At 26.7% G+C, this 21,600-nt stretch overlaps 1 protein-coding gene across 2 annotated transcripts in view; it reads right to left on the bottom strand.

The window, feature by feature from the left end:
- Positions 1-2,084: 2,084 nt before the first annotated feature.
- LOC132928924 (extracellular serine/threonine protein CG31145) overlaps positions 2,085-21,600 on the bottom strand; it is a 68,433-nt gene continuing 48,917 nt past the window's right edge. For both annotated transcript variants that reach the window (XM_060993873.1, XM_060993874.1), the window contains 6 exons: positions 17,163-17,287; positions 17,007-17,085; positions 14,608-14,700; positions 12,839-13,146; positions 10,301-10,574; positions 2,085-4,806 (listed from right to left, as the gene is read on the bottom strand). In XM_060993873.1, coding sequence (XP_060849856.1) covers positions 4,521-4,806; positions 10,301-10,574; positions 12,839-13,146; positions 14,608-14,700; positions 17,007-17,085; positions 17,163-17,287 — 1,165 coding nt within the window. In that variant the 3' untranslated portion in view covers positions 2,085-4,520. The remainder of the gene's footprint in view (positions 4,807-10,300; positions 10,575-12,838; positions 13,147-14,607; positions 14,701-17,006; positions 17,086-17,162; positions 17,288-21,600) is intronic.

Here is a 21,600-nt window from a genome sequence, read left to right as displayed (position 1 = left end):
CTTTACATGTTATATAAAATATTAAGTAATAAAAAGTAAAAAAAGCTGAACGCACAGCTGATTAATGTACTGTTTAAGTATTGCTGTTTAGATAGTTCAGTTGGTATTTGTTCACCGTGATAATATTATGTATAATAATACATAATAATATGACAATTTGGTTTACATAATATAATGATTTTCTATGAGTTGTGAGATGATTAAGCAGGTAAATTTGGAAATTCAGTCATTAATATTGGTACAACATTTTATTTAAAAAAAATATGTAGGTAATTAAGTATTTAAAATATTAAAATACATATGTATATAAAATTATAACTATTAAAACATTTGATGGTATCTTTCATTTTAAATATTAATATCATATTTTCATAATATGATAAATAATAAATATTAATAATAGTAATTTTTTTTTATATATTATATAATATTACTAACACAAACAGAAAATTGCTATATTTTTTTATAATCACATAACGTCAATAAACTATTATTTACTTCAATTTAAATAGGTTTAATATTTTCATTATTATATTTTAATGAAACTATCTGATATCTTAACTTGATTCTAACAACATTTTTTAAATGCATCGATAAATTAAAATCTAGATATTGTGGTATCATAATATCATATAGAATGATTTCTAGTTTTTTTTATTGTTATGATAAAAATATAATATAATTTATCATATTTTTATGTGGAACATATCTTAATTTTATGGAAAATTTTTTAATAATTAAATTGTTGATTGATATGAATTATTTTGTAACTTACAAATAGAAATATTATTTATTAGTTATTACGGTCTTCTAAGAACTGACAGTAAAATAATTATTAATAAATATTAGTAACATTATGTCTTGACTATTATTGTTTTTCTTTGTAATTAATACTGCAGCTTTTTAATAAAAAAAAATTTAGAAAAATCCGTTTTTAATACAACATCAACGACCAAGATTATATAAGCTTTAAAAAACATAGGTAAAATATACGATATTATTTATCATTATTATATAGCATTACAAAACTAAATATACAACATATTATAAAAATTATTATTTTTACTTAATTAATTTTTGTAGTTTAATAATTATTACTGCATTATATCTATAATTTAGACTAACTACTATATATTTTGTTACTCTATTAATTTTCTTATTAAATTTCAGTAGCTTTGTTCTTTAAATCCTGTTATTTTTTTTTTTTTTTTTTGAACGTAAATATTATTTTAAATCTAGTTTTTATCATTAGGTTATCGTTTTTAATAAAAATTGTTAAATTTTTTATTGGACTAAATAGTGAAAACACGCATTCTAACAATAGGTAGATTACAGAACACTGTGTTTTAAATATTCGGCTAAAGATATTTCAAATGGAACTTGTATATATTTTGTCATTATATATTTTTTAATCAACTTGTGTTTTGTACAAAATGTTGTTGTTAATAGACAATTTTGATGTTAAAACCTTAAAAATATGTGACACGTCAAACACTCGCACATCTGTTGTTTTTGAAACAAAATAAAGTTATGTGTGACTAGTGTAGGTATATGATAATGTGTCTATCCACATGTTTATTTAGCTCATCATATTATGCAATTTACAATATTATATACATTTTATCTTACACATATTTTACTATATCAGTATCAACTTTTTTATAAATATAGTATATGTTCAAAAATAAACCAATTTTGTCCATTGTATATGTACATAGGTACTTAAAATGTTCGATAACATATTTCAGTACCTACATTTGTAATATTTACGAAATGTATATTCATTTATTATTATGGAAGCAAACAGTGGTTCATATTTTTTTCAAGCTACGTGTTGTACCTATAGACATCCAGTATACAAATCGTTATTACTTACAACAGAAAAATAATATTTCAGCTACAAAAAAACAACACTAAATAACAATAGTATAAAAATACTAGTTTTATGTAACAATTGTAACCAAATTCAAATGTGTAAATGTTATAATTTATCACACATCTGTAAAATATTTGGATATTTTTTATACAGGAGTTTCAGATTTTTTTTATTCTGATTAATATTATATTGAAAATGATGTGTAACATATAAATTAATACAACTTTACTTTAAATAAATATACAAACAAATAATTTTAACATGTATAATACATGCTTTATATCACACTAACATCGAACAGTGGTAAAGTAGTAAATACATAATCGACTATACAATATTGGTACATATACCTTTTATTATCTCAAAATAAACAATACACGTATAACATACTATACTTATGAGTTAATGACGTACTGAACATAAATCATTTTTTTTAACTAAAAAGAAAAAAAAATAACATATAGTATCATTTAATATTCTATTAATCTATTATTTATTTTTAATTAAGTGGGCTGAGCATTAAAAAATTGGTAACATCATAAAAATATAAATATATGCGTTTAATAAAGTTTAACATTAAAAACAGTACATATATCTATTATAATTTATCACGTTATTGGGACATTTTATCAAATTTTACTGTAATTGTGTGAATATAATTGTATTTGGAATAATATTTACTTGATATAACTTTGAAAAAAAAAATATTAAATATTATACTCTTTTAGTACCTACCTACGTATTCTATTCTATTTATTTACATATAAATAATTTTAAATTTGAAAAATAATATTTTTAAAACTTGTAAACACTGGAATGTCTAAGATAGTATGACAAAAATATTCTTAAGGTTCTACAATAATCTTTGATTTGTATTCAAGCCAATGTTAAACATGTCTTATTTTTTTCTGTATTTATTATTATTAAATTATTTGGAATGGAATATTTATGTGATCATGGTTACTATAATTGTGTTGTATAAAAATAAATTTACATAATATATTTAATCAAATAAACAGTGAAAAAGAGGTATCTGTCAAAAAAATGAATACGTTTCATTTCAATATTTTTTAAATGTAATAATTTGAACCTAAGTTACCATTTCATGTGCTTCAAACTTCATAAAGGATAACTCCTATCATAGATATGTGGGAAATTTTAGCATTATTTATGAATATCACATTATTTGAGTAAAATATTATATATTACACATTTGACAGACGTGGCGAAGATTATTCAATAAGTATATTATTTATAAATTATTTTTCATAATACAACAATTAAAAATATAATATAAATAGGAATCGTTGCCAGCTTCATGAACTGTAATATTATACATAAAAAAGATTCTTATCATTAGGTACCTAATGCTGTTTCAACAGTGACGCTAACAGTGACAATATGGTATACTTCTACAAAGATATCAACACGACGTTATATAGTGTTCTACGTCTCACAATCCGCAGTTCACAATATATATTTATACATTTATAGTTAATAATTTAATACATTTATACGATAGTTACCATGAATACAAGACGTCGTAACATTGTCCAAACCGAAAAATACTATCGTTTCAGATTACTTGTATGTGTGTAATGTCATAGGATTAAAATCGTAGAATATATTATGATTATTTTGATGCGCTTACAACACGTCTTTTAAAATGCAAAAACTTAAAATATATTATAAATAACTCTTTTTATTTTTACTTTATTGATATCATTGTAGGTAAGTAACTATAGTTGAGCACAATATTATGCGATACAATAACATAAATAAAACAATGGGAATCAAAGAATTATAATATTACAGCGATAATCGAGTGTTGTCCACGACATTGCCAATTAATAAGAATCTTAAAGGCAGATAAAAAATAATAATAATAATATTTACAATAACAAAATAGTATTTACACTACAAACATAACATATTAGGCGATCGACGCGTTTAGATAAACCACGCCATATTAGGTATTAATGTGTCCGAATTGCACCTATTGCGTCTAAAATCCGAATTGCATGCCATCTTTTTTAAATTATGTATATATTATTTCTTTTTAATTGATCATGCAATATCGATCGAAGCATTACTTTGACAACTTTGTCATTACCGTTAAATTTATCTACATATTAAATTATATACATTACATTTTTACTAAGTTATCATAATTGTATTTATTTTGTTTAGTTCTTAATTAAAAAAATTAAATAAAATAAATAATATCAAACATTTTATTTCCCACTAAATTCAGTAACTATTATAAATAGTTATAATCTGTAATATATGTTTACGTATTTTAATTAAACCCTAAAAAAATTCTTGTAATAGTTAATAGAAAAATATGTGAACTTGTGACTTAAAAAAATATCAATTTTGATTTTTTTTTCATTTAACCTACAAATTGACTTCCAAAATTTTAAATTTTAAATCGATAAGTAACAGTATCTATATGATGCCGATGGACCGCGTGGCATCCAACTCGGACAGATCCTCGAGATGGCAAGTAAACCGGACAGACTTGGCCCATAAAACATATAATATTATAAAATAAATTATAATCAAGTTCGACGCGCGTCGGGTCGATCTGTCCGGTAGCGAACACAAACGGAGCCGGTTCAGAACCGAAAAAAAACAACAATCATCAGTCTTGCGTTAGATCCCTGGAACGGGCCGTGTATTTGACTTCCTGTCCCAGATCGCCCGTGTCAACGTCAAACGTGGCATTTGCAGCGGTCCGGACATGCGTTTCTTCGGCCGCGTCCTCGCCGCTCATCGTGCTCACCGACAGACATTCGCGGACTTTCTGCAAAATGAGTCCCACACGCCGGTCGATGGCCGTCAAATGCGGTTCCCAAAGTACGGGAGACAGCGGGTCGTCAGCCATGGATTCCCTCATGTGTTCGCTGAGTTTTTTGACGTTGTGAAACCTGAAAACAACCACAATACCACGACCATTATAAAGTTATGCGGAGACTGTCAATTAGTTTTTAGATTTCGTTAATATGAATTTACAATAATTATTCATCAAATATCGTTATTATGACGGATGTTGCTTAAACGAGTGTATGTAAGCACGGAAAAGCAAATTCAACTGTAGATAGGTGTAGTAAAAAAAAATTGGCAGTTTATTTCGTGAATATTTATTAACTTCAGATCGCGGCTTAGTTATATTGTTGAATTGTTCGAAACATTTGTTGGAACGTTGTTTACGAGGAATTTTTTTTTCAATGCTCTGTCAGAATATTATGCTAGATAAGAACTGTAAAAGGTTTTATAAAATAAACAAAGTTCCAACAAATTTTGGGACTAAATCAACGATAACCAACAAATTTGTTGGATGACTTCCAACGTGGACTGTTGACTTTTCCCTGCCAAACTCGTGGACAGTGGGCGTAACAATATGGGATTCAGCGAACTTATAATTGGGGATAGATTACCACTGGCAGCTGTACTAGTGATCGGTAAATATAATATTGAAACAGATAGAATTGCGTACATATTGCGTTTTATTTAAACGGTGTATATACTTTTATAATGTCATAGAGACCATTTTTGTTGAAGGATTAGTTTGACTAAAAATACCCTTTTTTTCTGGTGGACTTGCCACGACTAAGAAGTACCTAATATGATGTTCATCGAAACGTGGTCAGGGTACGCATTTCAAAATTCGATCATCCGATTATTTTATATTACATCTGATATTTATAATTCATACGACTTAATGATATTATTGCGTAATCGTTAAGGGTCAAATTCACTGGTTTTATTTTTTATTTGTTGTGACAGTTATTATTTTCATTCTATAGTGTTTTCTAACATTAAAGTGACACAAAGAATACAAATATCATTTAGTCTCCAGTGAGTATTTATGTGTAATACACAAATAGCTGTTACATAATATTCAGAGACGTGGGGTCTTTAGTCTGTCAAAATTCACTCAGATCCCCGAAGACAAAATAATCAAAAGACACTGTGGTTACTAAAATCAAAAAATGTATTTAATTTAGTCTTAGCAAAAAATCCTGAAACTTTTACAAAATTATCGACACCCGTTGCCCGTAAGTATACCTATTATTATTTATGAAGTATAAATGTAAACAATATCTAAGTATAAAATGTATATTAATTATGATGTGTATTATGATTTATACAGGACGGAATCTTTCTTTTTATAACATATTTATGCGTTCATTTTCTAATTATACCTTAATCAATAAGATACATAAATATTTAGGTATGCACAATTTTTTTTTACACTTTTGCATCTCCATTTTATTTTTTTCTGAATTGAAGCTAAACGAAGTATGAAAAATATTATGAATATGATAATAAAAGAACGAAGTATGAACTACGAAGATAAAAGATTATTATTGCAATATAAAAATTCCTTATATTTATAACACATTATTTATTGGAACATTTGGAACTTAAATGAGTCTATAGTAAAGTATTAAGAAAAATCCACAAAACAAAAATACATTGTTATTTATGCGCCTATATAAAAAAAAAATATATGCACCTAGTTTAAACACTATAACATATTCCCTTTATTTTCAGTGCTCCACTTCACAAACCCAATTTCATCTAAAACAGCTATTGGTTTCTCGCAGTTCGATTACCAGGAAAATGACCAGACGTTTAAACTTTTCACATATAAAAGTTTTTTTTCAAATTGACTTTTCAAACGATTATATTATCCGACGCACATGTGTATTTGTCTCAGATTGTTTAGGTATTACATTTCAGTTACAATCAGAACTACTATTTTATGTGAAGGAATCTATAGGTAAGCATAGACCAAATTTCCCTTTACTTTTATTACATTGTTCTCAATAATTTTAATATATAATTTTAGATGGTTTGAATTATTTACTTCCTCGCCATCAACAAACAAAAATTGACCTCCCGACTGTTTTTATTAACTTTTTTTAATTCAATACATTTTTACTTAAACAATTCAATTTTTTTTTTTTTTAATTTTGTACTTTTAAGTTTATTAGTATGTATGTAATATGCATATATGATGACTATTTAACTAATAGTTTCTTTTAATTTAAAAACAGTGAAGGTTTATACATTTCAGCAATATACCAATACGCTGTTGATTACCACCGTACACCGCAACTTTACACACCCTATATTAACTTTAAATGCACACCTAATTAGTTGAAATTGCAACAATACTTATAGTTATAAATAAAAGCGTATTTTTTCAATATTGGATATTTTAAACATCAAAGTATTAAGAAAATTATATTGTTTGAGAATATATAAACAAAAATATGGGTTTTAAAAAAAGATACCTAATAAAGTAAGAAATCATTATGACAAAATAATTAAAAACGTTAATTTTAAAACCCAATAAGCCGTGACAATAGAGTAAATTTTCTATTATTTTAATAATATCAATATTTTTAACTACTTTTTTTTTTTTTATAAAGTAATACACACCCAATTATTAAATAAAACAATTAATATAATTATTTACTGTTAAAAAATAGGTACTATCGTCCAATAGGCCGATAGGCCAATAAGCATAAACGCACACGAAGAATAAGATAAAAACCAGAATCGTATTATACTGAATCCTGAATTACGAAAGTACGTACTGAATTATTAGGTATTGACTTTAATTATTCACATCGGCTATTAACGATTTTAAGTCATAATTACATTACACGGTAGTACGGTACTCATAGTCAACATAATATAGAAACTCGGTAAGTACTCAATTTAAACCAATTTTGTTTATTTTTTAATTAGATTATTACAAAAATACCCTCAACAAAACATTAGAATAACATACGCATTGAACCAGTCGGCGTTCAAAAGTCGAACCGTGGCAACCGAGACAATAACACATAATCATAATATTATTATAAGCATATTATATGCATTATATGCTCAGTAAAATGCACACATATTTATGATATCGCGTACACCGGTAGCCGCTATATACCTAGCACCATATATTGCACGTGTATATATATATATATTATTGTTGTTGACTACGTGTTCGGGGAATCATAATATTATTACATAGGTACATCGGAACTGCCGTATTTTATCGCAGTCCGGTAATAAATGCGTTTCCTTTGAAGAACAGTTAGTCGCGGCTAAAAGCCGTATCGGAACGCGGCACAAAAGTACACGGTTTCCAAGAATTACACCGAAACGCGAGTGCATTATTACTTTCATTCGTGTTACGGCGGCGGCGCAGTCGAAATGCACAGATGCAGTGGGCAAAACCGCGGTACAGTGCGGTTTTATAATAATGTTTATATACATATATACATACGACCTATGCCCGTGTTATACGGACCGAGAGACGGTTTGCCAATTGCGTACGACTGGGAATTATTTGTGACTATATATAATGGTTCGTCACGATGATAACAGATAATAATTATGCTAAGTGCCTGTGACTACGCGTATGTGCCGATGCGGTGCGCTGGTGTATAATATTGTGGTCGGCTCGCACGAGGGCTTTTCAAAACGTCGTCTGGCTTTTTGTCCTCTCGTTGAATATTTTATTGGGTCCACCTTGTGTGTTTGCGAATGCTCGTAATGGCTTTTCCCAACCTCTTAACGGCTGCCGTTTATTTAAGATTATCTCTATCGTACATACTCTCTATCTATATATATATATATATAATATAAATACAGGTATATACGCGAGGCATGGACCAATCTCCTTACCACTTTCCGCCGTCCGCCAATCGCTGGACAGCATTGGCACACCGCCGTTTATTCTCCCGAGCCCTTTTATCCGTCGACGTGCAGTTAAGTCCGAATATCCGCGTTCACGACGACTCCTCCACCCATACACCCTACACACCCAGCTGTACACACCCATCGGACACCACTCGATGGCAGTGGCGGTGGGCCGCCGGACGTACGTGGCAGAAAACAAACACACTTTGGTGGTATTATATATATTTATTATTACCTATACATATATATATATATATAAACACACTATACAGACGGCGCTTTATTCACTACCCGATCCCTTCATCCCAACTTACGTCCTAAAGAGCGTTCGGTCGTAAAGCCGTTTTAAATTTCTTGACATTTTACGTTTTTGTCAAAACGTCAATTAAGTCGACGGTTTTTTCTTGTACTGGAGAGAATATATATTATCATTAGTCTATATAATATTATAATCTTGAATACGATAATAAAATGTTAAAGTAATTTAATATAGACGATCGTTATTGATTAATCCTCGGAGGAGAAGATATAAGCAGTTTTAAGATCAATACACTCGCTGTTTAATACCTATACTAACAGACTGACTCAGATATATTTTTATAATCGGAGGATTGGCTAAATATATTTGATGTTAGGACCAGGACTTCCACTGGCTAACTTAATATCACTAATATCCTTTATCCATCAAATAAAGTTGGATAAATTAAAATAACGTATAGTCTATGTAAATGTATTATTGCGATTACTATTATTACTATTATTTATAGTTTAATTTTTATTGTAATTTACTCCCCCGTCTCCTAAAAAGAGAAAAAATGTCTCACACTAATGTAAGAATATGTGTATATTTATAAAAAGTGTAACTCCATGCTGAGGGTTATTTATCTAAATAAATAAATTCAAATTTAATATTGAATTTGAATATTCAGAGAAAAGTATATAGTTAATATCAGCTAAAAATGAACACTTCACAAGTTAATTTAAAATCTACAACACATGTCAGTTATCTAATTTAAAAATAAATTGAATATTTTATGATTTTATTTAGGGAGTGTAACGTGAATTTAGTTATATGAATAATTTAGTGATTAAAAGACTACAAAAAGAAGCGCTTAAAGTTAACTTATAGTTTTTCACCTATAAATTTTAATTATTAATTACGTTGAAACCCGGTTTTAAACCAGCTTTTCTATTTCTTATAACCACTGGTCTGTATTAAATCATTTTAAGTAAGTACGAATACATGTCTGAAAAATCCATTTATATCGTCCATGAAGATAACAGGAAAAAATAAAGAATTTGCCCTGTTAATTGGAAAAATCGTTTTTTTTTACACTGACAATATCTGAGAATATCCACAGTCATGTATTTTGTAATACTGTATTTGCCAATTTTGCCATGTTAAATCTTTTCAAAAATATGTGCAACGTTTTTCTTAGTTTTTTTATAACATTTTTTCACACGACTAAGAACTAAGAAGAGGAAAAAATAGAACTTATTACCAAAGTTCTACCAGTGTTGTATAACTTAAACGTATTGTTTCAGTTATAAACATACATTAATTGGATTAACACCATATTACATACCCCCTAATACCAGTAATACCTAATAATAATTTTCCCATCGGAACCATAGCGTTCGCACATTTATATTTAATGAGTTAGATGACATAGTAGTATATAGACATATAGTACAAACAATCAATACCTGAGCAAAGTCTCTAACGTAGATTTTCGTATATGACAGCACTGTATGATTGGAGCCAATATACTCATCTCATCGTGGAACGCCTTGCCAAATGCCCGACCATGGTCGAGGTGAATAGGAAACGAATCGTTGCCGAACAGGGTAAACGTTTCGTAATGATGACGGTCCATGTTGCCCATGAGAAAGTCAAATACGGATAAGTCCATAATGTCCAACATCCGGCGACCACTATTGTACGCCGGTACGTTTCTGACTAATTCACAATAATTTGGATCTATATGGAATATGAAAAAAAAATAACGATTACGATAACACGTATGCATTATTAAGTATTAAAACGTTAACAACAAAATATAAGGAAAACACTTTGGGGGAATTGTAACGCAAATATTTTTTTTATTTATTTGCGTCACTTTGAGTATTATATTCACATTTCACAGCGGTATTTTACCCCGTTTACTATTTTAACATAATATTTGCATTACAAACTTGTTTCGCTCTATAAAAGACAACATCTATATAAAAAAAAAAATAAAAATCTTGTTGATCGCAATAATAGGACCTGATCTATTTATTTATGTTAATTTTTTGTCAACGTTAATTTAAATTTAAAAATAGATTAAAAAATATGTGGCTAAATAGAATTTCTTCCAGTAAATTATAGTAAATTCAGCTACTATACATTTTTATTTTAAAAACAATAATCTGAATTTTGCATCGTTAGAGACAATTACAAAGTTCCGTACATTTATATTTTTTTAATTACTTTTATAATCAATAATAAAATTCACTGTATAGAATTCCATTTAAAATTAACGCTAAACTACTCTGTAAGTCAGCGTTATGAAATAATAATAATTATATGTAAACACAATTTTATTATTAATATTTATATTTAAAAAAATATTCCGATGATAAGCCGCTAAAGACATTTTCGTTGAACCTCAAGATGTAATTAAAATTTTAAATGAAAAATGATTGTCACAAAATTAAATAATTATGTATTAAAATGTGTTTTTCTAACCTAATTTGATTATATTTTATAATTATACTAAAAAAATGTTTGTTTTGTAACACATGATTTTGTATTACATAAATAATACTGACAAACTGTTTAAGAAAAAAATGTCTTTTATGAGTTGTAGGTCATTGTTATAAATATAACCGAAAAATTATCCACCGTCTAAAGATTTATGTCGATAAATCTCTAGCAAATGATCATTCCATTGCAAGATTTGTGTTTCCACCAATCTACGACTAAAATCACGGCTACCACAAGGACGTTTGAATTGAAGTTCAAATAGATGAATTTTCAGACTAACTAAAATGTAATTATGTATTTATAAACTTCTTTATAAACTAAGTATAAGTTAATATTTTAAAAATACTCAATGCGTTGAAACAATTATTTTATTAATAAAAAAAAAAAAAAGATTTATGTTGCTCGAAATAACAATTATAATTCATAAGTATTTTATGTGTTTTTATTTATTTACTTTTAATTGTTTACTAAACAGGAGTTTAAAATTACTAACTGGATCTATAATCGAGAAAAACGCACAAGGAGGCCTAGAGTATTAAATACTAAATACAGATATAAAGTTATTGTATTACTGCATTATATGATATTATTTCATAATGAAGTTCATAGGTACAATTAACAGCATTTTTTTCATACTTTATTGAACTTACTATAATAAGTAGTTATTATTATTTAAATGATAAATAATAAATGCCTAATATTAGAATCATTTGCATGTACTTGTATGATACTATGATAGCTATGTTGATGTAATCAACTAAATAAACATATTTATTGTTATAATAATTCCTTAAATTTAATTAATCAAAACCATTAATAATAAAAAAATATTTTAATTGACTTTTTAGTTTCGATCAACTTTCAAATACGACAATCAAAAAGTTTCAATAATACTTCAGGTTATAATAATAATTATAATAATAGGTAATAAAATATATTTACCACAAAAAAAAAACAAACAGAAAAAAAAACAAAAACAAACAAAATTCACAAGTTTTAATTGAAAACATGTTCAGGTGTATTGTAGTCTGTATTATATTTATCAAAAAGTACTATGCTATAAATAAATATATTAAATAAAGCTATACCAACGTCCGACATATATGGTATAATAAAAGGTCAACCATATTTTATTAATAGAAAAAGTTCACGTTTACAAGATTTTAAAAATATAATTGTTAGTATGAAAATATTAAAAACGTACACTTTTGACGTATTTATGTGCAAGACGAACTTAATTGATGTCGTGAAACATGAATTAAATTTTGTTTACTCTTAATTTTATTTTATCTAAACATAAAATATAGGTATACAATATTTGGCCTTGCAGTTCTATTCGATATTTTATAAGATAATTTTAAGGTACCTATTTACCCGGAACTATTGTGTTTATCATCAATAATATTAAACGAAAATAGATTATGTTTTAAAATTCCAATGTCTGACATTAACGTAACACAAAATTATTTATAGGTAATATCGTTTTCGGTACCGACCTGTTTCCCATTTGGCCTTTCTCCGCTTGTGGTAGCTGCGCCTCCACGGATGCCTCCACGTCTTTCTCTCCAAAACTTCTTGGGATGGCAAGTAAGCGGCGAACGAGCCCTCCAACATGTCCGGATTTCCACAAATGGCATGCGACGTGTCACAGTAGTAGGAACACTGTCCGTGAAAGCACACATTTTTGTCCGGTGACACGAAGAATGTTTTCAACAAATCGGACGCAGTTACCTGGGCCATCAGTTCAGATGTGATGTTCACCAATCTGCCACTGACCGGCATTGCTCTCCGAAACCCCAATATCCTATGAACCATATTATAATATTATTATACAAACACGTTTAGACGTTCTTATTGAACTCGTTTAAAAATGCTGATGCTTAGAAAAATGTACGATATATAACAGTTCAATAGTTTACGGTAAAAGGAGGGACACTTTTTTCGATCAATCTTTAGTTGGCTTTTAATGAAATAATAAATTTGACAGTTAAAAAAAAATTCAAGAAATTGGTCGATGCGGAGTGTCAAGGTGGAACTTTTCATAGCAAAAGATGTATTTAACGTCGGTTTTAATCACTTTCACTCTTCTCCTCCTCCTCTAAGCTACGGATCAAGATTCAATATTATGATACGTCACTGGTCTACTCGTATACTGGTACTCGTATACTAAGATTCGATGCATTTAATATGAGTTGACGTTTTCTGTATAAATCAAGTACCTACTTTATTTTGATTTTTTTAATTATTATTTTTGAATGTTGCGGTGTGTAATTAGCAACCAAAATTCGTTTATTCATTACAAAAATTCTGTCAAGATTAAATTTAAATTGTTCTTCATCATAATTGTAGAAACCCCAAGATATTCGTGTTATAGTATTGGTTAATTTATCAACAGGCCACAGGTATGCATAAATTATACTATACAACTTTTCTATTAACAATAAAATGCATTTTTAATGCAACTATATTCTTAAATGTTTTAAAACATGCTCTTAAATTTCTAAAAAAAAAAATCCACGCGAGATTATGTTCCGCGATCTGGAGTAAATACAAAGTGAGATAATAAAAAATACCTAATGGTTCGTGGAATTTCATTGTTTTTAAAAACATTGGATTTAAATTACTAGATAAAATAAAAATGTAATACCTATATACAAATAATATCTACGTATAATTTTTAATTATATATGATGTTTATATTGTTAATTATATAGTATATGTCAATGTATATGAAGTTATGTGTGTGTTTAATATGCATATATAATTACTAGCATTGTTATAAAATAATAATAATAATTATAGTTTTTACAATTTATTAGATGCATGACAATACCAAAAATAACTAAAACTTTATTTTTTTTCGACCTACTGCTGGAGTTAACAAAAAGAAAATTCTAAGTACATATTATATTAGTCATCAAATTTTATCAATTACCCCAATTTTCGATACTCCGTTTTTGATAATTATCTGAAATTGGTAACAACCACAACATCACTTTTGATAGATCTCACTAAAATTATTATTCTTTTTTTCGAATAGCAAAAAATATAAATCTACCAATATACGTATATATTGTATTATATATATAATACATATAGTTTATATCATTTTTTGGATCGAACCGCATTGTTTCACAGTGTACAACACCGTGATGTAATGCACTGGATCGCACGGACGAAGGAATTGCTTCATTCACAATAACGTTTACGACCGACTATCATTCGGAACTAATGCGTATGATTTTAGTTTTAGCGATGGACTTACCTGTCGAGATGAAACGCAGCAATTTCGGCATTGTGCCTTTCGTAGTCGGTGAAGTAAAAATGATTCGGCAGAGTCTGTTGTTCTCTGGTGAACCTGCGATTGTATAAAAACAAAATATTTTCAAATGTATCAATACATGATACTATAAGTATTGTATTAATATAGTGGTAAATATGTGTAATGTATAATATTCTATAGCTATTTGAAATCCACATGGATTATATTTATTACCTATAAAATATCTAAATAGCTTTGTGTTATTGACTGTTTCAAGATATATTATGATATTTTGTATTACGAATCTATGACTTTTCATTGAATACAAATAATTATATAGTATTATATGAATACTATATCAATTCACCATAACCTGAATTTGTTTAGCAATCGCCACAAAAGGATAATGTTTGTTTAACAACGAATATGACGTGAAGTTGAACTCAGTGGACTAAATTGGCTAAAGAAATTTAAAATGCATATAATAATAATATTATATTCAAAATTACGGCAAGGATAAATGTGTTTTTTGGCTGTGTCTCGATATGCTCACCTTGGTACCAGTCAATATATTGTATTGTTATTCGGTAAAATTATAAAATATTGTAGTAAAAAAAAAGATAGTAGAGCTACAGAGTATATAGAATACGTCAATGTCAATAAGACATTTTAAAAATTGAAGATGTTAAATCTATAGTAAAATTAATTTATATATTTTATTTTACTGAAGTAAAAGCGTACGAGGATAAAATAAAAAGAATACAGTACATTGAATTTAAAATATTGGAATTTTTACGTAAAATACTGATTGAATATTATTTAAATTAATTTAATTTCTCTTTTACATAAACTCAATATGCATAGGTCTCTAATGTTAAAGTTTTAATCAACGTTATACCTATTATAATTATATATGACTATTTTTTTTTTTAATAATAATACAACGTTGTACAAATTTAGTTACTAATATTTCAAGTAGTATTAAGTAATAAATAAATAAACTTGAGAGAAAATTAATAAAAAAAAATACCACTATAATGTAATCAAAACAATATATTACATTATATGTTATATATCAATTCAAGAAAGTGCGTATTAAAATTTAATATGGTTCTTCAATCAATATATTTTTAATGTATTAAAAATTACCATACTATAAGCATATATTATAGATAAATTTATTAAATTATATAAAATTAAAAAAGGTTTAAATTTAGTTAAGTATTTTATTATTATGAAATATTACGCAATACAATATTACTAAGAAAGTGATGAATGATACACAAATGACTATCTACATATTATATTATATAAATAATTTTTGTCAGTTCTCACAAAAAAATCTACTTTTTATATACCTATTTAAAACTGAATAATGAGTTAGTTTATTTTTTATAATCATAATTATTATCGTATCTGATATTAAAAATTACGAAATCGATATAACGCCCATAGTATAATTTATACATAAATAGGTACATAAAAATTCTCAGCAACCAACATCTATTTACAAACACTAAACGTTGTACATTATTCAGTATTCTATCGTTCATATTTCCTTCAACAGTTCAACTTTTTTTATGTTATACGTGCTTTCTGTTTTTTATTTGTACACAATTATCGACAAATTGTGAATTTTTATTTCTCTACAATTTATAATACAATAATATGATTCGATTACTGAGTCATCATGAAATGCTGTTTCGTTGCAATAATTTCAAATAACTTTAGTAGTAATTGAGATAAATATTGAATAAAAAGATGATTTACTTTGCTATTTTTACATCTAAATGTATTTATAACTATATAATTTAAATTGAATTTCGATGAAAAAGGTTGGTACTAAGTAATTAGAAAAAATTACATTATTTACTAGCGGTTTTTTTTATTATTATTTTTATAAAGATTGCTAAACTATTGTCCATTTTATTAAAATAATACTACCAATAAAAAAAAGAATATATAAGATACAGTAAATATAGGTAGCAATACAGTATTATAGTTAGTATAGTGGATAAAAGGAATTTATTAAACGCCGACCGTTGAAGATTCACTGAAAAGGGTCTTCACTGAAAAAGTGTCAACATCGCAATAAACAAGTTATAAATTAGCAGTAGTAAATTACCAATTATTTCAACATTAAAAAATACCTGACGGAACTAATAAGCGATAGAACATGCTTTTAAAACATCAACATGACTGAGTCAGTTTCAAATAATAAGTACGAAGCGCCCATTTACATACATTAAATACTAATGGTTCAATTAACGGCTGCTTTATTTTATTTTAATTTTATATTATACTTCAATTATATAATTTAAAGGTAATTTATATGTGTAAATAAATTAGTAATACGAAAGACCACTCTCAAAAATATTTTTAAAAATACTTAAATAATTTACCTCATCGGTTTCATAAGAGCTTTGTCTCCGTTTAAATACTCAATAACAAGCTTGAGTTGTGTACCTCCTTCTTTTTGGGCTAAAATATGTAATTGATATTAGAAAACTAAATAATATGTGATATTAATAATAAACAAGTTAACTCGAATTACTTACCTACGCTTAAAATAGGCGAAACAGACATGTTTTTTAAAATTAATGGCACATACGTGTCGTTCTTAGGATACATTTCTCTTTTTGATATTCTTGAATGGAATATAGTTAATGCCGTCGTGTTTGGACTGAAAAAATATGATATTTAAGTTATTAAAACCATTTTATTCTAATAAAGTACAAATATGAATATTTAATTTATAAATAATATTACATTAAAATATGTAAGTGTTTAATATTATTTACACAATTAAACTTTTCGTGACTCCTTTATTAAAAAGTACATTTCAAAAGGTATGCAAGTCTCCCTATAACGGTTTCGAATGTAAAATTAAATTTAAAAGTAATTAATGGAAACTCTTGGTGGAGATTTCTTCGCGGTTGATTAAAGTGAAAAACGACCCAATTATGCGCCATGTTTTCAGTAATATAGTAATAATAATAATGAAATAAAACCATCGGGTTTTATCGCGTGAGAATAAAAATCGAAGATATATGAGTTCTTTTCCTCCTACTTATGGAAGGTCTTAATGAGAATTTTCCCATTTTACTTTTTAATAGAAAATATTATTTCACTGGTCTTAAAGACATTGCGTAACCTCTGAATTCTTGATAAATCAAGAAGATATTTTAACAAACCAATATTTTTTCACAAATAACAATATATATATTATATATATATATATATATATATATTTATTTGTAGCTTAGTGTTTATTGTTTAAACAATAACATAAAATATTTTACTACAATAAATACTTAATAAAGTTTAATAACTAATGTTATAACTAATTAATAGTGTATAATTTAGGCATACCTATATTAATTTAAAGTCAAGTCTCTATATTACAACAATAAAACACAATTACGAACTTAAATGCTTTCGATGTCATTCAAATAATCATTCATCTCCAACAAACATAGTGAATAAGTTCTCATTTATTTATAATTTTAATTTAAAAACCATTTTCATTATGGTTGGTTTTTTTAAATTTATTTTTTATTATAGCATTTTTTTATCAATGCATTCGAGAATATTTCAATTTTGAAATAAATATTTGTAATATTTTTCAATCTTTATGTCCAAATACATAGTGTTATAAAAAATATAGATATATAATATCGTTTATAGTCTATCATTTAATAAAATATGGATTGTAAAAAATATTTTGATAAATCAAACCAACAACTTTTAAAAATACCTAAGTATAGTCATTGGCTTGTTAATTATTATTATTTATTTCATAGGTATATATTTTGACAATATAAATTCTTTTTTTTGTGTAGTTAAGTGAAACTTGTTGTACAGAATATGTACACAGAAAAATCTACTTCAAGTATTGATATTGATTGATTACAATTAAGTTATGATTTGTATAATGGTCTACTAAAAAACTTTTTTAAAACCAAAATATAAGTTTCATAAATAAACTGTATGAATAAATATTTATTAAGTTTTTGGCTGATTATTTTTGTCTTCTGATATATGTATAAAAGATAAATTAAAAAATATTAAGTGAGCATTCTTATTGAGTATATCAAATCTATAAAACAACATAGGTATTTAAATTTAGTATTAAATTTTGAGCGTTGACCGAAATACAAAAAAAAAATAATAATATTAGAATCAACATTTTTAAATCATTTTATAATTTTGCTACAAACTATAATTTTAAGTAAAATAGTGAACTAACTGAACTATACTTATAGTATTAAAGGTTAATATATTATAAAAAAAAGTTAAAATATCAAAGTATGTTATTTTATAAAACAAACTACTTATATTTTGTATTTTGAATTTATATTAACATTCGAATATAAGATGTTTTAAATTTTAATTGGTTGATATTAATACATTATAAATTATAATAATCATCATTATCGTCACGTGCACTATACGGTTTGAATTTAATAGTAGAATTAAATTTTATTTAAACTCGAAAATTACATTGTATTAAATGTTTATAGTATTATAAAAATGTAATAAACATATTTAAAATTTATTTTATAAAGATAATAATTTAAAAGTGTTTGAATTTAAATTTAAAAAAAATTATTTTATTTTTACGATTTTATCATATGACTTTGAAACCTAATAGTCATTGTTATATTATTTAATTTATAAATAGTATATTATATATTGTAAAACACGATAGCTTTTTATAACCAATATTATATTATAAATTGTCTTGAACTTTATTATTAAATTATTATATTATAATAGGTATATATTAGATCATTGTGCAATAGTCAAATTACAATAATTTTTATAAATTTTAGTTTAATTATATATTTATTAATAATAATGTTGAAATATTTGAGATATACTCGTGTAATAACAGAAAAATACTTAGAGTATTTAATTTTATATTACAATTTTCAACAATGACTTTAACGTTTAATTGTAAAATTGATAGTAATAAGAACATTTACAAGATACAAGTTACAGAGTTTACCACGCAAACTATTGGTCTACTACTCCACTCATTCAAACTTTAAATACTTATAACAGTAATGGTACCTAATAAACAACTTGTCCAAAATTTTATTTTTATATATTAAAATAATATTTTACTTCAGGATATAAAATGAAAAATGTAATATGTTGTCATTTACGAGAGTAAATATTAAAAAAAAATATTTTCCCAAAATATTATCCTATCGTATAATATTATAATATAATATACTCTGTTGATTTTAATCAACACCTCAACGCTTTTGTTTATACTATTTTTGAACAAAGTATTAACAATAAATTTTTCGTTTATGAGCTTCATAGGACAAATTAGTAAATTAGTTAAACTTGCCAAGTCCTAATTAACAATTATCGAAAAATGTCTTGAGTAAATAAAATATTTTAACATTACGAAGAATAGATTAAGAAATATGATACATTTAATAATATCGTGATACTTTCGTACAAAACATGCTGTAAAATAAGGCGTTGATACAAATTACAAACGACTGCTGTAAAATAAATCTTATGGTTTCATATACAGTGCAAATGTAAACTATATTTAAAACGTATAATTATTAATCATCTAATTATTTCCCGGAATCAAAATAATATACGTATTACGAACGTCGATCGTATTTGATTTTGACATTCTACATGAATGCATAAATTAAATACCAGGGTGGTTGGCCAACGAGAAGAGCTCTGTCGTGAGCCGCATCGATAAGTAGTTGTAACGCGAGCGAGAACCGACAAAATAATGGTTTAACATAAGTTCCGTTTCCGTGCAGTCATGGTTGGATGCGTTTACCTCTGTTTAATACCGTACGTCTATAATATTGTATACTGTTTTTCGAAATCACCGATAAAATAATATGCTCTTCTTCGTCTTGTTGTATTCGGAACGCCAATCAAATATTTTACTTAAATAATTTTCGTATTCTACTCAATGATAAAATATATATGATCACTATTTACCATTCCAGGGTGAAACTACGGAAAGTAGGTCCAACATATGACCTATAGTAACGATCCTAAATTTAAGATGCCTTTACACCTATTAACTTTACATGCTTCTTTTATTTCTTTTAGAAGTGCGAGAAAATTGCAGAAAAAAACCATAACGTCTATAGCCACAAACACAAATGTTTTTAGCGTTATAATATCATAACAATTCAATTTTTCGGTTGTCACTTATCAGAAACGTTATACACCGATTATAGTATATCTTACCGTAGTAAAAAAATGTGAAAAATTGATAGAATATTACTGTCTATAATAATATAGATTCTCATATAGTTCTCATCTTATAAAATTAGGAGTAAACTACGAGGCAAGTGTAAATATTTAATGCTTTAAAATAACTGTACACAATTTTACGATAAAATTGGTATAATACGACGTATATCATCGTCATAACATAAGAAACTGTCATACTACGCCCACCACACTACACGCGGCGAGTGATATATATATTCCATAACGATTGCTGTGTAACTTAAACATGATTTTGTTTAGGCACACGATTGCGTTTCTTTTCTTTAAATATTTCGTTTTTGTTGCGCGTCGTGATATTAAATTTAGGGAAATCCACGGAGATTAGTTATGTGCTATTATAATATATTATAAGAGAGTGCAGCAGTTGGTGCAATAAACGACATTTCCCGACATCTTCACCTTTTAGCCGTATGTTTTAAGCATGGGTATAGTTCCAAAAACACCGATACAGCCGATAAATCTTCAATCGCAGTAGAGGAGCAATGTCAAAGAGATAACGCCCTTTTCTACCCCCTCCCCGTCACCACAGACGATATAGATATCGTGGATGGCGGTGATATAAATTACGTAAACGTCGTTTTGTATTCAACAGGGACGGTGCCGGTCATTAATATTCCATATATGTGTGCGGTTTTTTTTCTTCGCTTTATATAACGTACCTACATTATTTTTTTTTTGTTTTTCGTTGTTGTTGTTGTTTTACCACGA

Source organism: Rhopalosiphum padi, chromosome 4 (genome assembly GCF_020882245.1).
Source record: "Rhopalosiphum padi isolate XX-2018 chromosome 4, ASM2088224v1, whole genome shotgun sequence".
NCBI classification, from domain to species: domain Eukaryota; kingdom Metazoa; phylum Arthropoda; class Insecta; order Hemiptera; family Aphididae; genus Rhopalosiphum; species Rhopalosiphum padi.
The sequence above is the reverse complement of the archived record's forward strand: the minus strand, read 5'-3'. Positions and strand labels throughout refer to the sequence as shown.